The 27,149-nt window shown below is 38.1% G+C and overlaps 1 protein-coding gene across 7 annotated transcripts in view; it reads right to left on the minus strand.

Annotated features, from left to right (window-relative positions):
* EIF4G3 (eukaryotic translation initiation factor 4 gamma 3) overlaps positions 1–27,149 on the minus strand; it is a 288,954-nt gene that overhangs the window by 79,913 nt on the left and 181,892 nt on the right. For all 7 annotated transcript variants that reach the window (XM_045858600.1, XM_045858604.1, XM_045858603.1 and 4 more), the window contains 2 exons: positions 24,075–24,911; positions 4,258–4,346 (listed from right to left, as the gene is read on the minus strand). In XM_045858600.1, the coding sequence (XP_045714556.1) occupies positions 4,258–4,346; positions 24,075–24,911 (926 nt within the window). The remainder of the gene's footprint in view (positions 1–4,257; positions 4,347–24,074; positions 24,912–27,149) is intronic.

Consider the following 27,149-nt stretch of genomic DNA (forward strand, 5'->3'; position numbering starts at 1 on the left):
TGTGTATGCTGTCTTCTGGATGCAAAATGGAGAGTTCCATGAGTAGTTTAAGGCATGTAAGTCCCATAAAGCTGATCATCTCTCATTTTACAAGGATGCCACGTGTTAGGTAAAATCTGTTTTGTTTGTTGGTCCTCAGAATTTTCTGAGGCTGTGACCTTATTCAAATCATATATGGAAAAATGCTTGCAATATATTGCCCTAGAGAGAAATCTGGGTTCTAGTACATGTTATTTTTAAAAAGCAAAATAGAATTCCATTTTTCACCAGAATATTTTTGACCATTTTTTTTTTTTACCAAATCCAAAAAATGTATTTAAGGGTTATATGAACTATCAAAACTCCCAAGGCAAAGTTCTTCATGAACTTTAAGTCTCTTTTACATGAAGGGTAAATACTCTGAATACTACTCTTTGGAAGAAGCATTCAAAAGAAATAGGCATTCCAATTGATAAGTTCACATGAAGAAAACCAAAAGTAAATGCTCTGTTGAACTGGTTCAACAGAAGATTGTATAAGAGAATGTCATATACTCAAGAAAGTGGTTGCCCCAATTGGTTTATGAAATTATGTGTTTTTATTAAAGAGTTACAAATCCTACTTTGTTATATAAGTATTATAACAAGCACTATACTAGTAAATTTTCTTCTATTATACATGAGATCATGGGGAAAAGATACTAAATTTTAAAATGTTATCAAAAGCCCTGGCTGGTGTGGCTCAGTGGATTGAGTGCCAACCTGCAAACCAGAGGGTCACCAGTTCAATTCCCAGTCGAGGGCACATGCCTGGGTTGCAGGCCAGGTCCCCAATAGGGGGTGCACAAGAGACAATCATATACTGATATTTCTATCCCTCTTTTTTTTCCCCTTCCTTCCCCTCTCTACAGATAGATGAGTAAAATCTTTTTAAAAAATGTTATTGACAGAAACAGATGGTTCTTAGGCCTTATTTCTACAATGGAAATAGTTAAGCTCACAAACACACACACGCACACACGCACGCACGCACGCACGCACACATAGCTTCTTAGCTCCCTGAACAGACAGAGAGACAATATGGTAACTATTGAAAGAAAGAAAAGACAAACATAAAAATCCCAAGAGAATAAAGGCTGAAATGATTTCTTCTTATAAAACATGGCAGAAAATAGGCATCTATTAAACGTTGGGAAAAAACACATCTACCTGCGTGAATCATGAATTAGCAGCCTTACTTTTTCTTATTCTATTTATTATGAATCTAATTTAACTCATAATGACCTTGTAAATACCACCTTATAATTAAATAAAGGCCATCAAGAAGACCTTTAATAATTTAGCATGTGAGTCTATGAATGGTATTTAACCTTATTAAACAGCAATATATTATGTTATTCTACATACAATAATATAGAATTCTTATTTTGGATCTTGTTAAAATGTGAAAAAAAATTCTGTTTCAGAGAAAAAATATATTGGTATCTTCTGTGGAGAGGTTGTAATAGTTGAAAAAATTCCAAAGAAGAGTATTGTATAATGTGAATATTATATAAGATTCAAATTTCAATGCCCATTCATAAACACCCTAAAATCAACAACAATGGATAATTTATTAGATATTAAAGAGAATGTATTATTTGGAAAGTTAACTTCTAACTGGAAAAGGCAATATAAGCTTGTTCCATAAATAACAAACCAGAGCACAGAATCATTAAGATGTGTGAGGCTCGTTGTTAAAAGAGATATTTTTCAAGAGAATCCACAAAAATAGTGCATTAAATATTTATGATAATTATTTTTCTATGAGCAGACTGAAGTTCTATGCAACTAGCTCATTAAGTGCCTAATAGTTCCTAAATTGTTTACCCAGAAAATCAGGTTGAAAAAAGAAAGCACCTCACTGGCTGGGCTGTCAAAGTGAACCTTTTATAGGAACTTAAGAATTTGGTCAACAAAACTGTGTGCTTAATGCTTGAGTTTTTTAAAGTGCTAAAAAAATCAGAATGACAACTATGTATGCAACAAATAATGAAATATCCTAAAAATTTAAAACAAATTTTAAGATGCCTTGACTAGCATTTGAAGAGGAATCACCTTTCATGTTATCTTTCTAGGCCACAATTTAAAGAATTTAATCAAATACTTCCAGTGATGAACAACCCAACATCATATGCTGATACCTGAAACAGTCTTTAAAAGGCTGGCACCTCCCTAAGGAGAGCTTGATGATCAGTGCAAATGAAGACAGTGACAACCAGCATTTACAACGAACGCACTCTTAATGAATACTCAGTTTTATGAAAGGGACTAGGATTTCTGTAAACAAGCCTGTCTGCAAATTACCAAACACCTTTTTACTATATACTTTTAAACTGTAAGGTTAAAAAAAAGTGACTGGTTCAAAATGAGTCAAAACCTGTTGTGTATGAAGAACGAACAACAGTCCAAAGCAGGTCTCAGGAAACTGGCTCGCGGGCCAGACCTGGCTCATCGCCTGTGTTCCTACAGTGTCCAAGGTAAAGACGATTTTTTCGTCTGTAAAGACCGATTAAAACTCTGAATATTTTATGAGATATGACTATTATATGAAATTTCAATGTTCATCAGTAAGGTTTTACTAAGTTATGGCCACACTGATCTGTTTACGTATTGTCTATGGCTGCTTTTGGGTTACAGCAGCAGACATGAAAAACCGTGACAGGGATCACATGGTACAGCCCACAAAGCCTGCACGATTTACTGTGTGATCCATTGTTGGGAAAGTTCGCCCACTCCGACCTAAAGAAGAGGGTGAATATTTGAAGGCACAGGAATGGTGGCCCACCCATTTAATGGTCAGTAATGCTTAGAAATCTAGCCACAGGGTCGAGAAACATGAAGTATAGTAAGAGAAAGCTAATAAGAAACAGCTGAATCTAAAGAGTAACCTGTTTGAGGGGAATATAAGTGATCCTCCTGTTTCTGGAAGGTATTTTATTTTCTGTGAAAGCAACATTTTATTGTTCAGCCATAAAAAGTTCAACAATTATTTGCACCTCTATAACTCACTGCCAATTCTCACCCCCAATGACCACAATAAAATCGCATCTAGAGACATGTTTGTGGTTGCTATGGGACTAACTGTGACATCAAAAGAGCACCAGGTAAGAGCAATGACGGGACAGAGAGAAGTAACAAAGGGGCACTGTGAGCTGCTTGAAGAGAGTAAGAATTATAACTAGACAAAAAACCTTAAGAAACAAATGTATTTAAAGTTATTTTAAAATAATTTTACACTTAATGTTATGTTAGAAATTCAATAAAAATTAATCTAATAAAATAGATATGGGTTAAAAAGAAGAGACTGTTTATATACTCTTCATTTAGAAGCTTCAGAATGTAACATGAAGGACACTGAGACTGCAGAGTGAGAAACTGTTACAGTACTACTTAGAACCAAAATCTGCCCTTGTTTCTTCCTCTCATCATCAGGATGTGCTGTATGAGAGGTGTGCTGTAACAAAATCTGGTGTGGCTTAGTTCAAACAAGCAAACCACATGTGGAAGTTATCTTACTGAGTGAAATGCAGTTAAAAGATGACATTCAAAATGAATTTCCCTAACATGTACCTGATGAGTTCTATCATCATTGCTAATGGGTATCTGCAAGAACTGTCCCACTTTTGTTTACTAGATCAGTAACAAACAAATTTCTGTTACTGATCTAGTCCTCTCCCTCTTTCCATTTGATTAACATAAAGAAAAATTCAATTGAGGGGGTGAAGGAGTTAACCAAAAATTAAACAATAACTTACTTTTATCATTTTAGGGGAGGTATTTTGAAAGACAGACAAGAATTCAATGAAATTGAACATGCTATTTATTGAAAATTTTTTCAGCCCTGACTGGTATGGCTCAATTGGTTGGAGCATCATACAGTCAACTGAAAAGTTATGGGTTCAATCCCCGGTCAGGGTGCATGCCTAGGTTGTGGGTTAGATCCCCACTGGGACATGAAGATGAGGCAACTGGTTGATGTTTCTCTCTCACATCGATGTTTCTTTCCCTCTCTACCTCCTTTCCCTTCTAAAATCAGTAAGTATGTCCATGGGTGAGGATTAAAAAAAAATCTTTTCAAATTCTGTAAATGGACTTTTAAAAAAGTCAGACATTGAATTTGATACATCAAGTTTTGCCTGGAAAACAGTACCTCAAGAAAGAGGAATAAACCCACACTTGTCTTAGGAAACGGCACGACCGTCCTGAAGACTGGCCGAGGGAAGTTACAGCCCCTTACCTCCAATTCTGCTTCTGACGCCTCTTCGACGGTGCGGGTCCGGTCTTTTGGCTTCTTCCACGTCTTTGGTGCAGTCAGAGCTGTCTGAGCTGAAACACAAGATTGGGCTGCCGTTACTTCCCTCTGCAAAGCTATGTTTGGAAATTTTAGGTCTAAATGATACCTGTATTCGAATTTAGCTGAAGAAAAGAGGGCTTCTGCCCATATTTATGAGATAGACGAATGATAATGCGAACAATTATGTAGCTGTGGCCCAGAGATGCAATGGCAAATGTCTTGGGCACAAATTATCCATATCAGCTCATGTGGTTTTCCAACCAGTGACCCAGGCACATGATTCAGTGTACGGCGGTTTTCTATGTAGATAGCTGGCCTCCCCAGCCATTCCTAGACATGGGTCTGCTTCTACTGCTCATCAACTACGTGGTCTTAAGCAGGTCATACTCCTCAGGCCCCTGCTATTCAACTATAAAGTGTAACAGTGAGATGAGATAATATCTAAGGTTCCTTTGAGCTACAAAAAATATTAAACCTCAGGCTCTGACTTTAAAAAAAAAACTTTCTAAACAAAAGAATACTTTAAGATGTCATCTGGTAGTCAGCACTTCCACAACACTGAGTTCTCATTTCAGATCTATTTTGCTGGCTTAGCCTTTAATATTGCCAGGGTGTAAATAAAGAAAGAAAACATTTTTAAATGAACTATTCTAGTGTATCAGAAGTTCTAGATGGAAAATTAGGCTTACAAAAGAGTTTCACAATTCATCTTACAAATTCCAAAAAAATCATCCAACACTTGGATGTACAATTTAGACATTGGATAGCAAATAGACTATATTAAAAAGAATGACAAAAGGCAACACGCAAGTTAACAGAAACAAATGAGGTATTACAGGCAGGTGGGTAAAGGAAAAGAGTCAAAGAAAAGCCACTTTAAATAGAGACATTAGACATTATCAAAAGTGAATAAACACAAAGCTGACTCTCTACAGAAACAGGAGTTTGTCCACGTACACTAAACCAACAAATTGCCCTGGGACGGCCTCAAAACTTTTTTGGAGGAACAGCAGAACAGGAATGCTCACACTGCTTTGGAGAACAACACAAGGGACACTTAACACTCTTCTTCTCAAACTTACTGTTTCATGATTTAAAAAAACCACCCACTGTAAATTCCTTTGCTACATACAACTAAAACCAATTTATCTTTATCGTTCCCCTCAGGGACCATAATGAACAAGACAACCAGTTGTTATTCTTCCTTTGGCCTACTCAAGGTAAACCATTTTTTCAAGGTATGAACTCAAGACTGTAATTGTGGGTGGGCTTCAATCTTTTGCAGGGGCGTGACACTCACTTTCACCAGGGGCCACATCAGCCTCACGGTTGCCTTCAAAGGGCTGAATGTAATTTTAGGACTGGATAAATGTAACAACTCCGTAACAGTTAAGCGAGAGCTTGGCCCTGCCGCCAGGTAGAAACAAGGTGCTGGGCCGGAGAAAGCGAGGTGGAGGGCTGGGTTCTGCCCTCGGGCCTTGTGTTTGCCACCTGTGTTCTACAGCCTCATAGTCTTATACTAAATACACAATGTACATTCATGTATGTATGCATGTAATGGTCTCTTCATTTTTTATGGATCTTCTGATTTATAAAACCAGTCTGTTTTATGTGCATCTGTCTCATATGTTTGTGATTAATTCTGCTTCCATAGCAGAATTCTTCTTAAGAGTCTGGGGAACCTGTGCATTTCATTTCAAATTCTATTTCATATATGCATGAATCCAGCTTTAAATTTCATTCATGAAAAAGGGGAAACTCTTTCTGGAGAATTCTTTGGGGGTAAAAAGAAACTCATCCCACCTCTAAACAATAAAAACCAAGAATATATCAAATGTACCCAACCCAAAAACATTAAAACATTTCTTCCATGGGTAACATACCACATTTAGCATGCTTTTAAAAAAACAGCTACTTATAGCAAGAACTGTTACTCTGCTTAAATGGCTGTTTCAAGTTTTACTTTAAGGCAATACTTCACAACTAGTGGTGAGACAAAGCACACACCTCTGTAGGAGATACCTGAGTCCCTTCAAAAACTGAACACAGATATACATACCACACCTAGTGTCTAGTGAGAGCGTGCCGAGCATCCCCTCTTCTACCATTACTGATGCAGACGCGCAGTGCAATTGGGGTGTGCTGAAGGACAGGGAGGGAGCAAAAGAGAGAGGGAGAGACATAGAGACGCAGATACGGACTCCCTCCTTTAAAGGGCAATTCTTGCAGAATTAGCTAGAATAAGGGAATTAAATGTAAGATACTGCCACAGGTTTTTTCCCAATACTTAAACCTTAGATGAAGCCCTTAGTACTGCATTTAACTATGAGATAGTCTCTTAACCCACTGCCTCTGATTCTGACTTTAACATATAATATATAATACTGACTGAATGATGACTGTTCTAAATAATTGATTTGACTAGGCTGTTGTTCTTCTTAAACTATTCTTTAAGGTATGATCCATAGGGCCTAGAAAGCTTCCTTCACAGGGTAAGAGTTCAAATTTGTTGACTGGACAAATAACAGCAGATCTGCAGGAAGAGGTATTAGTGACATTCTGAAAAAACCCGCGGATCCTTTCGTTGGTTGCATTAAAGCACCGGAGGACAAATGACAGCCTCTGCATGGGAGTCGCAATTATCTGGCCTCAGAGATGTCTACAGCAGCCTCCCCTCACCCCCAGGAAACTCTTACAGGCACATTTTGTCCTGAATGCTTTAAAATACAGAATAAGTACAAACAAAAAGGCAATACTAGAATTTAAAGGATTTTTTTTTGCAAATTTTTACATTATGGGCAGAAAAACCATGCTCATCTTCAGAGCTTATTTCGTGAAATGACATGTATGAATTCAGAAAAACACTGGGACACAGTGTTTTTAGGGACACAGACAAGTTTAATCGCTGGGTGTTAGGAAGATCTTCTCTCTGACAGAGATTTTAGAATTTATGTCAAGAATTGCATCAAGTTAGAAATGTTCCCATTTCCAACTCCCAACCCATGAATGGAATACAGACTCCAGAAAATCGTGCCACATCACAACTGTTACACCTGGCCAATGGCTCCATTGTAACAAAGAAAGCACAATGCAGTTACATTTTTTCTGCTGCCTGTAAGATGCCTGACAATCACACCTGTAAGTGGAAGAGCCCCCTGGTTTTCATTTACTTTTCATACAGGCTCTACCGGAGTCAAGTTGCTGCTCTGGGCAAATTAAGAGCTAATGACTATGTACAACCTAGGAGTTAGCTACTGGACTTGGAGAAAAGGGGTTAATATACAAGATTAATAAATGTACTGGGTAAGTTTGCATAGTCTTCCCACCGATGCCTGAGAAAAACTGTTATGTAAAATGGTAGCTCAGATAGAAATAGAAGAATCAAGAGTAGTTAGGAGACAGCAATATAAGGCACCCTGAGGAACCGCTCTGTAAAACATGATCTCAAACATATACTCTCTTCCTTTTCTTTGCAAATGCCAGTCCTTAGAGAAACTCCAAGTAGTTACATCATGGTTTCTAGTGTGGAATCCTGACTCTGAGAGATGTCAGAAATGTCACATAGGAAGTACAAGAATGGCAACATCACTGCTATCGTTGGCATAATGACATTCCCATACCTCGGTCATTCTTATTCCTTTTAGTCCTATCAGTCTTTACATAAATACGACAGGTACCCTCGTAATCTCAAGGTATTCCACTGCGTATGCAACAGAAGTCTGAAGAAAACTTTTACTAAAGATACCATGTTGGTGAACTTAATATTGCTTCTCTTTACTGTATCACTCCTTACTACTTCTTTACTAGTAAGGTACACAAATAAATTGTAAGGGTTAAAAAATTTTCATTTTTTTTCTGGTGTCAACAAGGAAAGAGATCTTTTCCACTCTCCCTTTTCTCAGACCTTTGCCTGGAGAAATGTTATAATTGTAAAACCTTCCCCCACCTTTGATATATGTGTAAATTTGTTTACAAGCTAAAGAAGCCTCTTGCCAGCTTTACAACTCAGCAATGTTTTTCTTAAGGGTCTAGGGGCCATCTTTCTCCAGCCATCGTGGGAGTTTCACCTAGGCAACTAGCTTCTGAACCATCTGCTGCCATGAACATATGAAATAATTTTCCCTTAGGATAAACACGACTGACTGACACACACGGACAGCTACCGGAGAAGTTACGATAAATCAGATATGAGAGCAACGGTGCTGGTCTAGTCCTGCCACACGAGGACAAGCTGTCATTACCTTGAGAACACGTATGTAATGGATTATACCTCTGCCTGGCTTTAACAAAGGGCGAGCTTTCCTTCCGTCTGCAGTCTCATTAGTGGGTTGCTTGCGGTGCTCAATGTAGTCTTTTTTTCCTTTTTATTAAATTTATCGTGGCGATGCTAATTAACACAATTCTACAACACGTCATCTGTATACCGTATTTTGTGTGTTCACTACCCCAAGCCTCAGTCCGTCACCATTTATCCCCCCACACCCTCCTCCACGCCCCCCACCCTCTTCCTCCCATGATCACCATAGTTGCCCATGCCCATGAGTTTTTTCCCTTTTTCTTTTTTTGCCCTATCCCTCCTCCCACCCAGCCTAACCCACCTCCTGACAGCTGTCAGCCTGCTCTCATTGCAGTCTTCATGCTTATTCAATAATAAAACTATTTTCTTTTCTCCCTACATTTCTGGAGAGGATCTTCTGGGCTGGGAGGTTATGTCCATTTTCTCCCAGCAATCTGGTAAAAACAATGGTGAGGTCTGCAAGTGCCTGAAGTGAGCAGACCAGCTGAAGGTCCTGTGGCCACATTAACACCCAGGTGGCCCTGGGTGTTATAAGAGGCCCTGAATTATAAGAAAGTCTCCCTTCTAGTTCTATTCTTTTGGAATATAACATGAGTTCTTTAGCTTTGAGACTTGAGGTGAATGTGTCCAGGGGCTAGGTCTCTGGACTGAAGTGACAGGAAACTAAGAGGCCATGACACTTGACCACTGGTAAGGGAGGGGCCCAAGCGCAGGGTCACGGGGTTATATATAAAGAGTAGAATGTTCCGATAACAGAACTTTCAGTGTGAGTTCCCATTCTTAACACCCAGTTCTAATCCCTTCTCTTTTTCTGTCATTTTTTTCACATTTTACTTCACTTTTTCTCCTGGCTTTGAATTCCTGCAAGTTGGCACTAAATCACTCTAACTTAATTTGATGATTGATCTACGAAACTGGGGCATAACAAAGAAGAAACTCAGGTGAGAGAAGGAAGTGAGTAGAATGGTGATGCAAGTGCCTGGGACAGAATAATGAAGTGATGAGGGGTCACTGGGAGAGGCCACCCGCAGGAAACACTGGAGAGTACGGTAAGTCTGTCGGCGTTTTCCCAGCAGCTTCTCAGGGGTTGCTGTTTGAAATGTATAGATGGTCTGGTAATTATGCTTTTCATTATATGTTAAAAACAAACTTTCTGCTCTATGATTGCTTCACAGAAATTTGAACAGCATAAACTAGTCTCTCCAGGGACTAGTATCTGTACCAAAATGTAAGCGTAAACTTAAATTTTACCAAAAGAAATTCAAAATTGTATTATAATTTTATAATTAATTTTCTGTAGTTAATGTGTTATCTTGACAAACAACACCAACAAAAAACATAAGTGAAAACATGCATTTTAACTAATTTGCAATTAAGGCATAAATAAGTTTTTTTTCTGATAATGTCTCAAGTACTTATCAATGTACCACTTTAAAATCTACAGACTTTAACATGTATTCATTCGCATGAGAATGAAACCACTGGCAGCTTCACAATACTTAAAGTTACGTGTTTCTGTACTTTCTTAGGCAACCACCTTCCGGTCAACAACAGGACTAGTCTTTGAACCTACTAGTGCTAACAAATTTTTTTATCACCAATTCTCTTAATGTACCTTTGCTATTCTACACAACCAAAGATTTAGATACAGGTTAAGAATACATTACTAGAGCTGGAGCCCTTTGAAGATAAGAACTGCATCTTACTGGTTTCCTTTGTAGATGTGGCGTCTAATAGAGTCCTTGACCCACAGAAGATGCTCACTGAAAATGTTAATGAATACATACATGTCCTGTGATGAAAATTACACCCAAGGCTCACATCTCTCCTTCCAGCAGCAACAAACACTGGTTCAGTCTCCTGGTATTAGGTAGGTCCTATTACATTATTTTCATTTCGGAAATGAGAAAACTGAAATTTAGAGAGGTTAACTCCACTGACAGAGCAAAGGTTGGAGTTACAATTACAACTCAAATTCCAAAGCCCTAGTCTTTCCGGCATGACACCCTGCTTCTCAATTCGACCTTGTTTCTGTACTTTCTCATGTAAATCCCAACTGTATTTTCATTTTCAGTTCAGTTGCCTCTTGTTTTCTTAGGAGAGGACGAGGAGTTAGTTGCGGGTAGAGTGCAGAATGCTGCATCTCCCTTCCTGCATGGTTTGTCAAGTCGTTAGAAAATAAAATGGCAGAGTGACTCCAAGTCAAGGGTTTGTCACAAAGACCTCAGCAGATGACAGTGTCTTATGCAATTCTGTCAGCAGTGAGAACAAAGACGACTCTACTGAGACCATTAGCATATTTTCTAGGCCTCTGAACTACATTTCATTGCTCTTTCTGCAGTGTCTTGGGTATTTCTGCATTTCAATAAATGCTTTTGGGCCTCTTCTTCCATAATTAAAATACACTGCAACTTAATTTACGGTAAATCTAGAACAGAGGAACAAATAATCACTACAGCAAAAATACACATATTTAATTAGAGGACAGATTTCAACAGAAGTAATTACTTTTCTGTCTACTCACTGCTTTTCATCTCTAAATACAATAACACTACAGCTCACTGTCTTGGATATGTAAACCTGGGTGAATAAAAAGCCTCCAATATGACCATCGGTGAGCCCACACTGTTAGTGCTTTGCAAAGTGCAGGAGAGTCGACTGGACTTTAATCTGAAGGAATCGCTGCAAGTAATGAAACACACCCTGTAACAGATGTGATCGCTCACTCCCTCATCTCTTCACCTACTGGCGAACATCTGGGTTGTTTCCAGTTTGGGGATATTACAAACAAAGCTGCTGTGAACATCTGTGTACAAATATTTGTAGGAGCATGTGCTGTCATTCTCTTTGGTAAATGCCTAGGTTGTAAAATGGCAGGATTACATGTAACTTTAATTTTTTAAGAAATGGCAAACCAGTTTCCAAGTATTTGTGCTATTTTATATCCTCACCAGATGTATGAAAATGTCAGGATACCCTTTTTCTGGTGAATTAGCTTTGCATCTTTTCAAAGAATGTTTTGCATATTAAATACTGGTATATTTCTGGATTATTTTTTCATTGATCTAGTTGTCTTCTTGATGCCACTACCACACTGCCATGATAACTGAGGCTTACAATCATTCTTAAAATCAGATAGTATTAAGTCTTTCAAATTTATTCATTTTCAAAATTGTTTTGGCTACTCTAGGAACTTTGCTTCTCTATGTTTATTTTAGAATCATTTTTTCCTATAATTTTCTGTGCAAAAAAAGTCTGTAGAAATTTGACTGGGTTTGTGTTGAATCTATAGACAGAACTAATGTCTTAGATATTGAGTCTTCTGACCCATGAACACGGTATACTTTGACATTGTCTCCTTTAATTCCCTCAGCAATATTTTGAAGATTTTACTGTCCAGGTCTTTTGTAATTTTGTAAATTCATATATACTTTTTTATCTTCACCTGGGGATTTACTTTGCTGGGGGGGGGCAGAAGAGAGACATCAATGTGACAGAGAAACATCAACTGGTTGCCTCAATGTGACTGAGGATCGAACCCGCATCCCTCTGGAATGTGGGAGAACGCTCCAACCAACTGAACCTCACCGGCCAGGACTCAAATTCCTATTTTTTGATGCTATTTACACTGTATTTTTTTATTTCAATTTTTGATTTTTCATTTCTAGTACACAGAAATCCAATAACTTTTTTTCCTAGTCTTGTATCCTGCAACCTTGCTGAAATTCACTTACTAGTTTTATTAGAATATTTTTGGTAGAGATTCCTTTGGATTTTCTATGTAAATACCCATGTTGTTTCTCAACAACGATAGACAGTTTTCCTTCATTTCTTTCTAACTGGATGCACCTTCTATCTCTTCCGTTCAACATTGTTCTGGAGGTACCTATCTTTTGGAAAATATATGCAAATATATGTGTACCATACGTGTAAATGTGCATACAGCCTTTTGATTTGTTTCATACTATACAGGCTACTGTCTACTCGGCATGGTTTCAAAGTTAGAGTAGACACCATTAGTAATATGTACAGGAAAGCCATTTTAGGAGTTATGATTTAATAATGTGACGTGTACAACTTATGAAACATCTTAATATGTGTAGTATCATGTTTCAAAGGGAGTATCTTCCTATATGAATAGATATACTGACTTAAATATTTCAAATATCACAAATGTTATTTGAAATCTTTTAAAAATTATAACTAATAATTACTCATTTAAATTATGACAGCTCTGGAACTCATAATTGTTGAATAAATGGCAACTATAAATGATGGCATTATAGTATAACATAATAGCTTTCGGATGTTACCAATTAAAGCACTGAATGCCGAATGCCATCACATAATGACTTCTATTGTTATTTTTCAAAAGGTGCACTAGATACTAAGGTGCAACCTAGGTTACATGCATGGATTCTGGGATCAGTAGAAAATTGGGTATGGGACAAGGGACTAGGGATAACACCTTCTCTGCTTTTTCTGTTCCGTATCAGCTATTTAAGGTGAGTGCATTTAACTCTTAAGCCCTATCATCAGTTGTTCATCCAACTGATCGTTAATGCCAATATTATATTCATTTCTGTTATAATTATCTTACATCACAAGAATTATCACATATGGTGCTAAGTTTTGATTGTTGAAGTGTAAGATTTTACAAGATATTTATCATAAGAAGCAATATAGAGAAAAGGTTATGAGCACTGGCTGTGGAGCTAAGTTTGAATGCCAACTCTGCCGCTGACCAGCTATGTATTACTTCCTGTGTGCCCCTGTCTCCTCTGTAAAAGAGGGTAAACAGAGTTGTTCTGAGTGTTAACAAAGTTAATACAACAGTTCCTGATAGTGAGCAATCAAAAGAGCTATCATTAAAATAAAAAATTTTCCTACTATAGTGGTATATTTTAAATACATCTGATTTGTTAGTCATATACCCCACCCACAAAAACACACACATACATACACTCACAAATCAACACCAACAAAAACCCATTCTTTTACTTAAACGAGTCACAAATGCTTAATAAAAGCTCTGTGGGGAATATAAAACAAATCAGATTTACTCATCTTGAAGAAAGTACGAGGGAGCTGGAGAGATAAAATATTATATACACATATCAATATTAGTAAGACCCTACAAGTGTTCTAAATTGATATATTTAAGTGTTAAGAACAAAGGAATTATTAGAATGGGCAATTTCATGAGGGCAGTCATATTGTAAGAAATACAATTTTGAGCAGATTTTTCCCATGCTCTAGGTTGAGAAGGCAGCAAGGCAACAGTGTAAGACTCAGTAGCCATTAAACAGGTGTGGAGGACTGGGGGAAGAGTAAACCCAAGAAGCGGCAATGACTAACACGGGGCCTTCATCACCTGAGAGCCCCGATCTTACTCCTTTGAACAGCTCTGTCTGTAACTCTTGGGCAGATATGCCTAGAAACAGTATTTTCTCTGGAAGCCTTTTGCTTGAAAATGTGCGCTGAAAATACTTTTCGAGAGGAGCCTCAAAGCAGAGAGAGCTGCAGTAGCTGAGGTAGTAACGTGAGTCTCGGAGATGGACTGGGAGGGGGTTGAACAGACGGATGGATAAATGAATGGGATGGATAGCTGAAAGCAGGAGGAAGGCCTGGGAGGGTCCTGGGGAAAAGCTGTAGGCGAGGTTAGAGGTGATGGCCTGAGGCAAAAGAACTAAGTTACATACAAAGGAAATGCAGGATCATTACTTCTGAAACAGACTCCTTATGTATTTCAGCCATAAACAACAACCCTGCTTCACCAGACCAGAAAGGCATTCTGTTTGTGACATCAGATAATGCTACAGAATGGGTACTACAGTGGAGCATTCACTACCCAGCTGGGAATACTCTCTCAAACTCAGGTAAGATAGAACAGTAAATAATAAGATAGAATAAAAATAATATATACTTAAGACATAAAATTCCCCAAAAAACAATTTGGTTTTTGGTTGTATCCCAACATTCCTCTAGGCATAGAGGAGTTTTGGCATAGAGGATTATGGTGTTTTTGTTGAAACCTACTTTCTAAATTTCTAAGCTATAATCTCCCTAACCTGATTCACTTCTATCTTCAGGGTTTTTAGCATGAAATTCTTAGGCTGATGCCTCTGATACGATACTGATAGCACAACCACTCGCAATCCTATTCATATTGTTAGAACAACAGCTTTACTGAGATATAAACATAATACACATACTACAAAATTCACCTTCATAAAGTATCCAATTTAATGGTTTATATTATAGGCACAGAGCCGTGCAACCATCACCACTTTCTAACTTAAAACATAACCCATCAGCACTCTCCCCTCACTCTCCTGTCCACCACAACGCTTGGGAAATACTAATCTTTTGGGTTGGCCAAAAAGTTCATTTATTTTTTTCTGTACAATGGCTCTAGCAGTGCTTAGTTGTCTTTAACTTGATTCGAATCAATTTTGTTAGATTGTATTGTTGCAGGTGTCAGATCAACATCATTTAATGAAATACGTATCAAAACTGGTAAGTTTTTATGTAGCCATTTTAATACTGAAGATGGTGGAAAACAAGGACATTTTTGGCATATCATGCTTTATTATTTGAAGAAAGGTAAAAGCGCAACTAAAACACAAAAAATTTGTATAGTGTATGGAGAAGGTGCTGTGAATGATCGAAAGTGTCAAAAGTGGTTTGTGAAGTTTCTTGGTACTATTGACATTTTGGCCAAAAATTCTTTGCTCTGGGGCTGTCTTACACATTGGAAGGCATTTAGCAGCACCCCTGGCTTCTACCCTCTAGAAGCCAATAGCAGGAGAGAGAGTCAACATACTCAAAATACCCAAATCAATGAAGTTATTGATGAAAATAAAAAATGTGCCTTTTATTTTACAGAAAAAAACTAAATGGAGTTTTAGCTAACCCAATACCTTCTGTAACTAAGAATGTGCCTATCCAGCCCTAGCTGGTGTGGCTCAGTGGACTGAGTACTGGCCTCTGAAGCAAGGGGTTGTTGGTTTGACTCCCAGTCAGGGCACATGCCTGGTTGCAGGCCAGGTCCCCAGTAGAAGGCACATGAGAGGCAACCACACCTTAGTGTTTCTCTCCCTCTCTTTCCCCTACCCTTCCTCTCCCTAGAATAAATAAATAAAATCTAAAAAAAAAAGTTTGCCCATCTAGAACATTTCATATCAACAGAATCCTACTATATATGATCTTTTGTGATTTTTTTCACTTAGCATAATGCTTTCAAGATCCATCCACACACCCTATGGTTGTAGTAGCATGTATCAGTACTCCTTTTTATGGCTGAATAATACAGTTTACTACACACACACAAACACATCTCATACACACACGAATTCCTCCTCGTGGCTAACATTCCATTTTATACACATACACCGCATTTTGTTTATTAACTGATCAACTGACAAACATTGGGTTGTTTCCACTTTTTGGCTATCCTTTTCATTTCCCCCCCATTCCATTTAGTTTTCTTCCTAACTTTCTATTCCTGACCTAAACAGGAAATTAATAATGTTATTACTATACTCTATTTCAATGAATGCCTTGAACTTTTCAATCCTTAAAATTCACTGGTCTAAGCAGAACTTCTCCCTCCCAAATGAAAGCAGAGGACACCTTGATATGTGCCTTGTCACTGTGAAGATTAAATACCACAATGAGGAGTCAAAGTTATACACGCACAGGGGCTATTCTAAGGGATTTTCTACCGTCTCGCATTCGGGATTCAATGAAGAACTTTTCAGATGGTAGCCTCTTCTTGAGCTTCTCTTCTCTGGAACATAAATTCCGAAGGGCAGAGATCATGACACCCACTTGTTGTGTGTAATACTAGTGCAGTTCAAAGGAAAACATCTGAGCCCTTAATACTAGCTGAAAATAGAAGTATTATTAGTATGTAACATTTATATGGTGGTGAGCCTATGTCAGACGCTGTGCTAAACACTTTACATATATCCCCTTTCATCTTCACTACAATTTTATGAGGTAAACACTCATTTTCTGGATGAGAAAATACACTCAGAGGTTGAGAAACTTGCTCAAGGTCACAGAGACAGACAAAGGGAAAGGCTAAGACAGAGGACTGTCAGGCTGTTGTCTTAATACTGACCACTACACCTTACGGCTAGCGCTTAGATTAACCAAATACATCGAAAGTTACATTCAGATCCTACGCATATGTACTCAGGAGACTGCCCTATTACTAATGTAATGAGCCCTTGTGGTAAAAAGTGAGAAGTTGACAGTTTATCTTGGAAGGTAAATGCCACCCCCACCTGCCACCCATTACCTGGCAGGGTTTAAGCAGAGACATGAAAGAGGAGTGATAAGGCCAGATCTGTGTATTAAAGAGATGGCTGTTTGGTAGAGAATGAACTTGAAGGGGGACAAAACTGGAGCCAGGGAAACGAGAGGCATCCATGCGGAAGTGCAGGACTAAGGCAGTGGTGGGAGGAGAAAAAGAGGAGTGGACAAATTCAACAAATACATCGGGTAAAAATCGGAGAACCTTGTTTAATGACTATATGTGAGGGGAAAGGAACCCAAGGGAGAGGTTCATCAACAGTGGCTTCCGGATTTTAGCTGCATTAAGACTAGTGCCACGGAGATAAAGGGACAGGTTTAGAGAAATAGGCGATTAGTTTGGTATTGGGCACATTGAGTCTGAAATGACTTGGGATTTTCAAGTGGAGGTATCTGGCAGACAACTGGTACTATAAGACAAGCTCAGAAGAAATATTTGGGTGGAGATAAAAATTTAAAAGTCATTAGCAAATACCAATGGGAGCCATCTACCATTAGACTAGATGAAATCATGAATGAAGAATGTGTCGAATAATAACAGAATCAGACCATGGCCCAAATACGAGGGAATATTTTCTGGGTGATGGAACCGTTCTGTATTTTGACTGTGATGATGATTACATGACTTTACGTGTCTGTCAAAATTCAAAGACGTGAATGCTAAAAAGCATAAATTTAACTGCACACAAATTATAGTCAATAATTCTAACTAAAAAAGAAAAAGAGAAGGGAGCAATCAATAAGTGTCAAATGTGATAAAAAGACCAGTAAGCTAAATGTATGTCTACTACAATATTGCAGAGGGAAGCTCAACGACCAGGTGGGGAGTATAAATCAGATTTTATTTGCTGAACAGTAAACAGTAGAAGCAAGAAAGGTAGACTCTTCTTGAGAAGTCTGCATAAGAGGAAGAGCGCTTTTAGCATATTTATAATGAGAAGTACGTAGAGAGGCAGTGAACATATAGGAGACTGCAGGGACAACTAATAGAGACTATAAAAGTTGGGATAAAGACAGGTTTGTAGCTTGTGCAGAAAGTTAAAGCACTCTCAGTATACCCAGTTTTAAAGAATCACACCTGCCATCTGCTGAGGGTGAGGAGGGCTGGGATGAGTACAGGATTTTACAACAGGAAGGACATAAAAGGAATGGCTGGGAGAGAGTGCCAACATTCACAGTGGTGTGATCTTGTCCAGTAGTGCTCTCCCTCGAGAAGACGGGGTGTAGCACTATTTCTCAAAAGGAAAAAGGGATGAGAAAAAAAAATCACAGGTTTGCATAAGAGGTGGCTCAGGTAAACATCCACCTCCGCCTCTGCTCAAATCTCGTCTTCTGCTGAGGCCTACATCTCTGATCACGGTATCTAAACACTACAACCTGCTGCCCCTCCAGCACCCTTCTCCTGCTTTTATTTTTATAGAACTTAAACCTTTCTACGACTCAACCAGGACAGGGATTTTTGGATTTGTCACTGAGGAATCTCAAGTGTCCAGAATAATGACAGTGTCCATACCCTCATTAACTAACTGTTTGTGGTGGAAGCAGGTGGGTTTTCATGTCTCCCTTTGGACCCGGGTCACATGCAGAAAAGTATAATCCCTAAATCATGACAATATTAAAAGAACTTTATAGCAATGTGCAAAACATGTTAGAAAGAATAATATAAATGTGAGGTAAAGGAAGGCTTGGGTTGTAACTCTTCTTGTGACCCTGAGAAACCCGAATTACCAGTCCATGGCTTATGTTATTATCAGCAAAATAGGAATAGGAATGTTCCAGGGACAATTGCTTAAGTCATCAAATTAACGCTTGAAATATCTGGAAACAGCTTTGTAAACAAAGTAAGGTGACTTTACTATGACTGTAAACTACTAAGTACTATTAATATAGCATTAGATAATGAAGAAAAGATACATACTGAAGGAAATGCACTTTGGAGACTTTTCGGCATTAGTGGGGAAAATTACTTTGTCAAAGGTATTGAAAAAAGTCCTCAAGAATATTGAGTTCAAGGTCAAGATGGACACTGGAGAAAGAAAAGGCTTTTAGCAGTAGTAGGTTTTCCTGAAGAGAGTCCTCTTTGGCCTGAAAGAACAGTGTTCCCCTAAACTGTCTGGACTACCCTGTCTGGAAGCAGGAAAGCACAATGGTTTCTTTTGGAGGCAGATTAATTACTAAGTCTGGGGAAAAGAGGGCAAAATTCTGAACAAAGAATCTATGTCTATTCATGGAGGTATGCATGGCTAAGTTAATTAATATCCAATGAATGAAGCTTTGGGGCTCATGTTGCAAAGAAATGAACTATTGTAAATAGTGGTAAGTGTATACCATACAAAGAAGCAAGAAGAAAATGCAAGGTCCTTGCCAGAAGGTTTGGCACCTGAGCCTGGTAGTAAGCTCACCCAACAGGTATCAAGGCTCGTTTTGCAGCACATGAAAGACAGAATTTGACCCAGCACCAGTATTCTCCAGAGAATGCTTAATGTTGCACTGTGGGACGCAACAAGAAAATAGAAATGAAATAGCAGAAATGTACTTTTAAGGCAGCTTTGTTGAAAATACTTTACATATAAGGTGGAAAAACCCAATAATTTTAACTTACTTATCCCTACGGATCACTCAGAGTCAAGCCTCTGAAACAGGGGACAGAAGAGTCCTCGCGTTAAGGACTGTTCTGCTGGCTTCGATAGATGATGTGGAGCCAGGAATATTGTGGCAGTCCTGTTCCCAAGGTTCCATAACATATTTCTCTAGATGATATGAGAACTTAAGTGACAAGGGTGCACACTAGAGAAGGGGTTATGCTTGTGGGACACTGAAACCACAGGTGATCTATTTTTGGCTCCAGCAACTTATTCTTCCAGGGATATTTCAAATATTTCTCAGAAGGTGTAAGTTGAGTAAAGTCAAAAGTAAATGTCAAATTCCCTGTTCCTGCTGCTGACCTTCAGGTCATGGTTTTAAAAATGAGTCTTTTTCAGGGTAGTCTACCCTAAATGAAAGACTTTCATTTTTTTGGTTTCATGCTCACGTTTCATTCCTTTTCAAGTACTTTCAATATTCTGACTGGTGAGAGTAAATCAAGGGTTATTATTAAAATATTTTTTCCTGAATTAAAGTATGCTCCTTTTAGACTAAAGTAAAATGAACCCAAAAGAGAGAACTTCAGTTTGATTGGCTGTATGGGTCATAATTTTATTCGTGTTGTTCACAACATACAATCCTATCTCTACCTGAAAACCAAATCTCTAATCTTGCAACCTTTAAAATCTGCAAACCATCCCTCAAACTTAGCTACGCTTACTGAGACTATAAGGGAAATTCCTGGAAGCCACATAAACAAGATCCATTGCTACCACTGGTACAGCCGCTACATGCAGTACTGGGGATGTGGGACACTGTGTCAGTCCCTATTACCAAGGAGTTTACATTTTAACAGCCATGTGGCAGACAGGAGATCTTGAATCTCTACAAGGTGAAGTCTTGGAATTGGGATTCTCAATGAAAGCTCTGAGACTCCTAACACAGCAAGTCTCAGTGAAAAAGGTAGCTGAAACAATAAAACAGAACAAAAACTAGTGAATCAAGAGAGGAATGAAAAGGGAAGATGTTTGGTGTCAGCCAGGTGGGGCGGGACTGCTGTCACCCTGAAAAACAGTGTCCAAGGGAATGTCTTCCCACTCTGTTTCGGGAATAAAAGATTTGGGACATTAACTCAATTAAGTTCCGAGACACATGGTAAACAAAGTAAACACAAACCTGCTTCGAGAGGACTTGCCCTCAAATCTACATTCAGAAAAATTTAGCTAAAGGTGAGTTCATAAAACAAATTCATAAAATAGACAATGAAACAACACACTATTGGCAAAAGCCAGAAGGTAAAATAGAAAGATCAGAAACCTCTCTCTGCAAAAGAATTTCAAATAATAGCTTTATATTCAACAGATAATAAAAAATAAAAGAAAAATAAAAACTGCAATTTTAAAAAGTGGAAAAGCTCTCATTATATAGCATATGCACCCAGAAAACTGCACAAAATCAGTTTCTCCACGATGAGGGGGGACTGGCTTCACAGAAGTGCTGAAGCTCTCTTTCCTTCCCTACCAAATATACACAGAGGTCATAATACTTTAAGAAATCACCCAACTAATACAGACTTTTGTACATTTAATTACTGCAGTGATCATATGAATCAAGTAATCAAAAGTCTGGCCCATTTCTGAAGCTTTTCAGATTACATTTAAGATAACACACAAAACTCAGTGTGCAGGGTTGGTTTTCAACATCTAAGCATCCAGAACTGCTGCATTTTGCTCCAGTAGAAATAGAATTGAGAATAATTGCAAGGAAGTGTTTTCCAAAAGAAGAGGAGGGACCACACACCTAATGTCTAACTTTACTGCTTTAAACAAGTATCTCTGCACCAACTACTGTGTATTTTATGTATCATGCCTGTGAAAAGCAAATGGTTCCTGAAGCCAGCTTTAAAGCATTTCGTCTGCAGGTGACATAGTAAGAACTACTCTCAAAGTCATTAACAAAAGACTGATATGTAAACCGAATTATGATGATTTAATAACCTCTCAAAGTAAATAAGGTACAGTAAATGAGTAAGTGCAAATAAGATTGCAGTCATAAAGAATATGACAATTTCAGGTGGCTATATCTAGAAGAATGACGATTTCATTAACTTTTGTTGCAATAACATTAAAAATATTTGTACAGAAATGAGGTCAGGAATGTTCCTGGCAGCTTTTTAATTTTAAAAATTGCTAGAGTTGTATGGGTTCTTGAGGTTCAAACTTTGGGTTTTGAAAATTACAGAATTTCCAGTTCCTTTAAAACACATTTATACTGAAAAAAAAATCATAAAAAAAAGAAAAATGCCAAGACAGTTTACTTTCTGACATCACCAACCTCCACCTTATTTTCCTAATCAAGAAAAGAACAGTTTTTTCTTTTCTAGCTATCCTCTGATTAAAAATGAAGAATCTATATATTCTCTCACTAAGGTGCTGGTGACTTACATTACTAATTCTAACAGTATTTCCATTTCAAAAAAATGTACAATAGTATGAAGAATAACTGACCCCCAAATCTGCCCTGAATGGTGTGGCTCACTGGTTTGAGCACTGGACTGCAAACTGAAAGGTCGCCAGTTCAATTCCCAGTCAGGGCACACGTCTGGGCTGTGGACTAGGTCCCTGGCTGGGGGCTTGTGAGAGGAAGCAGTGGATTTTCTCTCACGCATCAATGTTTCCCTCTCTCTCTCTCTCTCTCTCTCTCTGAAAAATTAAAATAAAAAAAAAATCTGTCCATTTATCTCTAAGCACTGCCTTGCAATCACTATCAGGCCATGTAACTGACAAACCGCTTAAAAGAGTGGCTGTCTGGAATGAGTGGAAGTATGACCCTGGTACAGGTTTGCTTTACACTTATTTTGGTTCTGAAGTATGGTTTGTATCCCACAGGACTGCTTTGTTTTTCTGTTTATTTAAAATGTGTCTTCACCAGCTCTTCCTGCTTTGGAACTACCACATCACCAGTTGTTGAATGACAACTCACAGATGGGTGTATGAAAACAATGACGGGCCAAACAAATCGCTGTTCTCCAACCAACAAGTGTTCTTTGGGGGACATTCATCTGTAGCCATGCCAAAACCAACACTGTTTTTTTAAAGAGGGAGTGACAAAAAACCCGCAAATTATTACCCTACCAAGGAAGAAGGTTCCCAAAATAGTGGTGGCACTATGAACAGTGATGCCAACGGAGGCCAGTCTGCTGAAGCACGTGGTTCACAAACATTTATAATTAATTTTTCCCTGTCCTAACTGCCTTGCATTGTTTGCTTTTCCACTCTGGTTTACTGTGTTGGACTAGATGTTCTACTTTCCAAGGTACCAGAACCTTCCAGAGACATGCATGAAGAAATGGCCTCAGAAACTGAACGGGGTGGTAAAGCCACATCTTAAAATAGGGATCAGGTTTTTGACTTGTCAAGCCTCCCTATCAGAAAGCTCAAAACAGACAATAAATACTGAGGATGCTGGTGACTGACATCTCGCCAGTGCTTATCTAGATCAACTCATCTGTCGAACTGTGTAACTTAACCGAGAGCAAATTGCACAGCACAGGCCACTGTTGCAGTAAACAGGCTACCCTGACTTGTGAAAAGCCATATTCTTATGTGCTACTAACTTGAGAGTAGAAAAGTCTCAGATAACTTTTTTAATTAAAATTATAAAAACATGCCCTGGCTGGTATAGCTCAGTGAATTGAGTGCGGGTTATGAACCAAAGGGTGGCCAGTTCGATTCCCAGTCAGAGCATGAGCCTGCTTGGGTTGAGGGCCAGGTCCCAGTGGGGGCCACATGAGAGGCAACCAAACACTGATGTTTCTCTCCTTCTCTTTGTCCCTCCTTTCCCCTCTTTCTAAAAATAAATAAATAAAATCTTTTTAAAACATTATAAAAACCCAATGATTATTTCCTAAGATCCTAGGTGATGGTACACTAAAAAGAAATAATTTTGAATTGGGAAGAATATTTTCATAGTAATGATAATACAGGAGAAAATAAAACCTTTAAAATAACAAGTTGAAGAGTAATAAATGTATCTGTAAGTCAATCAAAGAGGGCACTTTAGCATTCAGAACTAGTCATAAACCTTTGATGTTCCAGTTGCTATTTTCCAAATCCAGAATTAAAGAGGTCTTACATAGAGTAGTTTCTTTAAGGTTATGATGGGTTGGGTTTTAAAATTCTTCTGGGAAGACATAATTAGGGAATACAGGCCATACTAATTTCAATTGGTCTCCAGCCCCAAAGCAACGCAGTTAACCACCAAGAAACTGATTCATATGAACGAAGCAAAAAAAACCAAAAATACACACATGTACAGTGAGTGACATATACCTTGGAGGTATTTTGTATATTTGAAATTTCATTTGCATTTTTAGACAATGGAGCAACTCTTTTGCAGGCTGCACTAAAACATAAATACACCACTGAAGAAAGACTAGGAATTTCAGCATTCATTTGATGTTTCTGGAAGTCAAGGAAAGTAGCCAATTAAAAAATAACTCAAGTGCTGCTTCTTTTTGACATTCAGCAAGCGTATAATTAATGGCAGAACAGCTTACCTGGGACAGGGCTTTTTCTTGAACTTAAGTTCTGAGACTCCACAATCTCTTCTGTTTGCCCATCTGCTTCTACCTCTATTTTGTTCTGAATCTCTTTTGCGTCTTCACTAAGGCAAGTTCTTATGCTCTCATCCTCTTCTAAGATTCTCTGGACTGCAGTGGGAGCACTAGCAGCGCTAACATCAGTGGCAGCAGCAGGAACAATGACTGGTGTGGGAGGAGAGGCTGGAGGAGTTGGAGGAGATGGAGGAAAGAAAGGAACTGTGGAAGGGGTGATGGGTGCTGAAACACACTCCACTTTCATGTCTTCCGGGGGATTTTCCAGAATCTCCAATTCAAGAGTCAATGGCAACACCTCCTGTTTTACTAATTCCACAATGCTCTCCGTGGCTGGTAATTTTTCACTAACTCCATTCATTTCATTAATCAGGTTTGTACTAGAAATCAGTGGAATATCATTAGGTGCTACACTACAAGATTTCTTGCATATATCATCATCAATTACATCTGTTTGTGAAGGATCTGATGTTTCTGTGCAAGATGTGGGGCTAGGTATAGGAACTGTGTCTTCTTTTGAGGAGGAGAGTTCACACCTGTCACCTAGAGCAGTGGTGAATATCGGCTGGCCACTGAGAGCAGCAGAGGTGGGGGAAGCGATCGTACTTCGAGCAACTGGAGAAACAGCAGTTGGTGACGGAGGCAGAGGAAGCTCTGGGATGGACTCCACTGCAGTAGTCTCAGACATCGGGCCCACTTGTTCTTTCTTCTCTCCGCTAAGGACTAGCCTAAGCACTGGGGAGGGAGGCTTTAATACTGGATCCGGTTTTGGCTTCTCTTCTGGGAAAGAAAAAGAAAAAGAGTTTTAAGAATAATTCCTCGATCAGAGATTATATTGTATCATACGGGGTCAATTCCTTTCATCTCTTACCCTAAAAATCATGGGTAGCAGAAGACAGACCAAAATATTAGACATAATCTGCCACTTCAAAACATTGCCATATTTTACCTAGTTACACCCACTATTACATGGTCTTCAGTACATATAAGCTTTATTTTGGGGAAAAGGACAGAATCAGTTCACCAAATGATTATGTCAAAAATACCGTGGAAAATCTCATCAAAACTGAGGCCAAACCATTCTTGAAATGGGAGTGGGGCTTTTCTTTAAGGTAGAGATACCTTCCATCTCCACTATCTCTTGATCCCTACAGAAGTTCTTCCTATCGAGAATATACTATAGCAGCAGGCCAGTTCCAGGGGAAGTAGAGATTAAATTATTACAGACTGGTATTTTTACTTTATATATTTGTACACTGGAGAATTTTTATAAAAAACGTGTATTACTTGTTCATTTATTATCAATGGAATTTATATCTATTAGTGAAAGCAAGTTCCTGAACATAAAAATTCACTTAGAAATTAACTTTCACTTTTCAAAAGAGGCATATAACCAGAAATAATGTTGAAAGTGTAAAATTGGAAATTTATCTTAGGTCTTCATTGTAAAAAAATTATTTAAGGAGAAAACAAACTTAATATTCAGACAATCAAGTCCAATAAAAAAGAACACAACATATATGTTTGAAACATTTGAGAATAATATATAGAATGTGTGTCTGTATAGATAAAGAAGGGCAAGAGAGAAATAAGTTGATAATTATAATAAAGGTACCAGAAAAATGTAAGAAACTCTAATGCACGAAATCTTCCAGATTTTAAAATTCTTGGTAAACTGATAATGCAATTCATCCTCATGGGGATTAAACCAAAGATTTAGATTTTTTTCTAGCCCTGTGCTTCCTTGGCACAAAGAACAGGCTCCAGTATGAAATCAGATATTCATGACTATGTTCATCAAATGCAAAAAAAATTTTAAGCACTACTAAAACAACCATCTAAAATGGAAAGGACTTTTCAATTTCTCTGTCAGAAATCCTTAGGAATCAATGAAAATGAGTCTCTATAATAAACTGTAGTGAACTAAGTCTGTCAAAGAAAACATGCTGTTAATCAGATAAACAGACAGTAAATACTACCAAAGAGCTGTTCAAGGCTCCTTTTACTGCAGCTACTCCTACTTGACTTAAAATTCACTTTTATTTATGGGCATAAAGACCAATGCTTCTTAAGTTGAACTCTGCCCATTTATTGTAGTGGAGAAAAAAGAGAAAAAATGGCTCTCATTGCCAAATCCCTCAGACTGAGTGTCAGAGAAAGAAACAAAAAGATTTCAAAAAATGTATCTTTATCTGCACCATATATATGTGCCATGTATATAATAAATACATGTTTATTAAAATATCTGATGAAAATAATTTCCAAGTCACCGGAGTGACTGCTACATGGGTAGTCCCCCATACGACATGATACCCTTGTGAAAGCACATCTTTATACCTAGCTACAGTACACTAAACAGTGAAAAATAATAATTCTCACATTAACAATATAATAAAGAGTATGTTGCCCTGGCTGGTGTGGCTCAGTGGACTGAGTGCTGGCCTGGGAACCAAAGGATCGCTGGTTCGATTCCCAGTGTAGGACACATGCCTGGGTTGCAGGCCAGGTCCCCATTTGGGGGTGCTTGAGTGGCAACCACACTGATGTTTCTCTTCCTCTCTCCCTCCCTTCCCCTCTGTCTAAAAAATAAATAAAATCTTTTAAAAAGAGTATATCAATTATTAATTTAGGGAATAAAATTTCTAATACTAAAAGTACTTAAACAAAAGGAGACCTTGGACTGAAACTTCCATATACTCCTGAGAAAAATCTGACATTAACTTTTAAAAATTAGCAACAGCAAGTTACTTTGAGAGCTCCTCATTCTGAAATGAATTGAAGGCTCTTTAATTCATTCATTAAAGCTTTAATATAGAAAGCTGAAAAGTATAATATAGTAGATCTAAATAAGGAACATTGATTTTATTATTAAGATTATACTTTGCAGAGCCAAGATAATTTGAAATCTAATACACTGCATTAAAAATGTTTATAACATTTGGCTATTTTTATGAACTTGTGAAAATCCCATTTAAAAATTTTTTTCCTAGGGAAATAATTATGCAAGAGTGAAAAAAG

This window comes from Phyllostomus hastatus, unplaced genomic scaffold (genome assembly GCF_019186645.2).
Source record: "Phyllostomus hastatus isolate PE091 unplaced genomic scaffold, TTU_PhHast_1.1 phas_scaffold_182, whole genome shotgun sequence".
In the NCBI taxonomy this organism is placed as follows: Eukaryota; Metazoa; Chordata; class Mammalia; order Chiroptera; family Phyllostomidae; genus Phyllostomus; species Phyllostomus hastatus.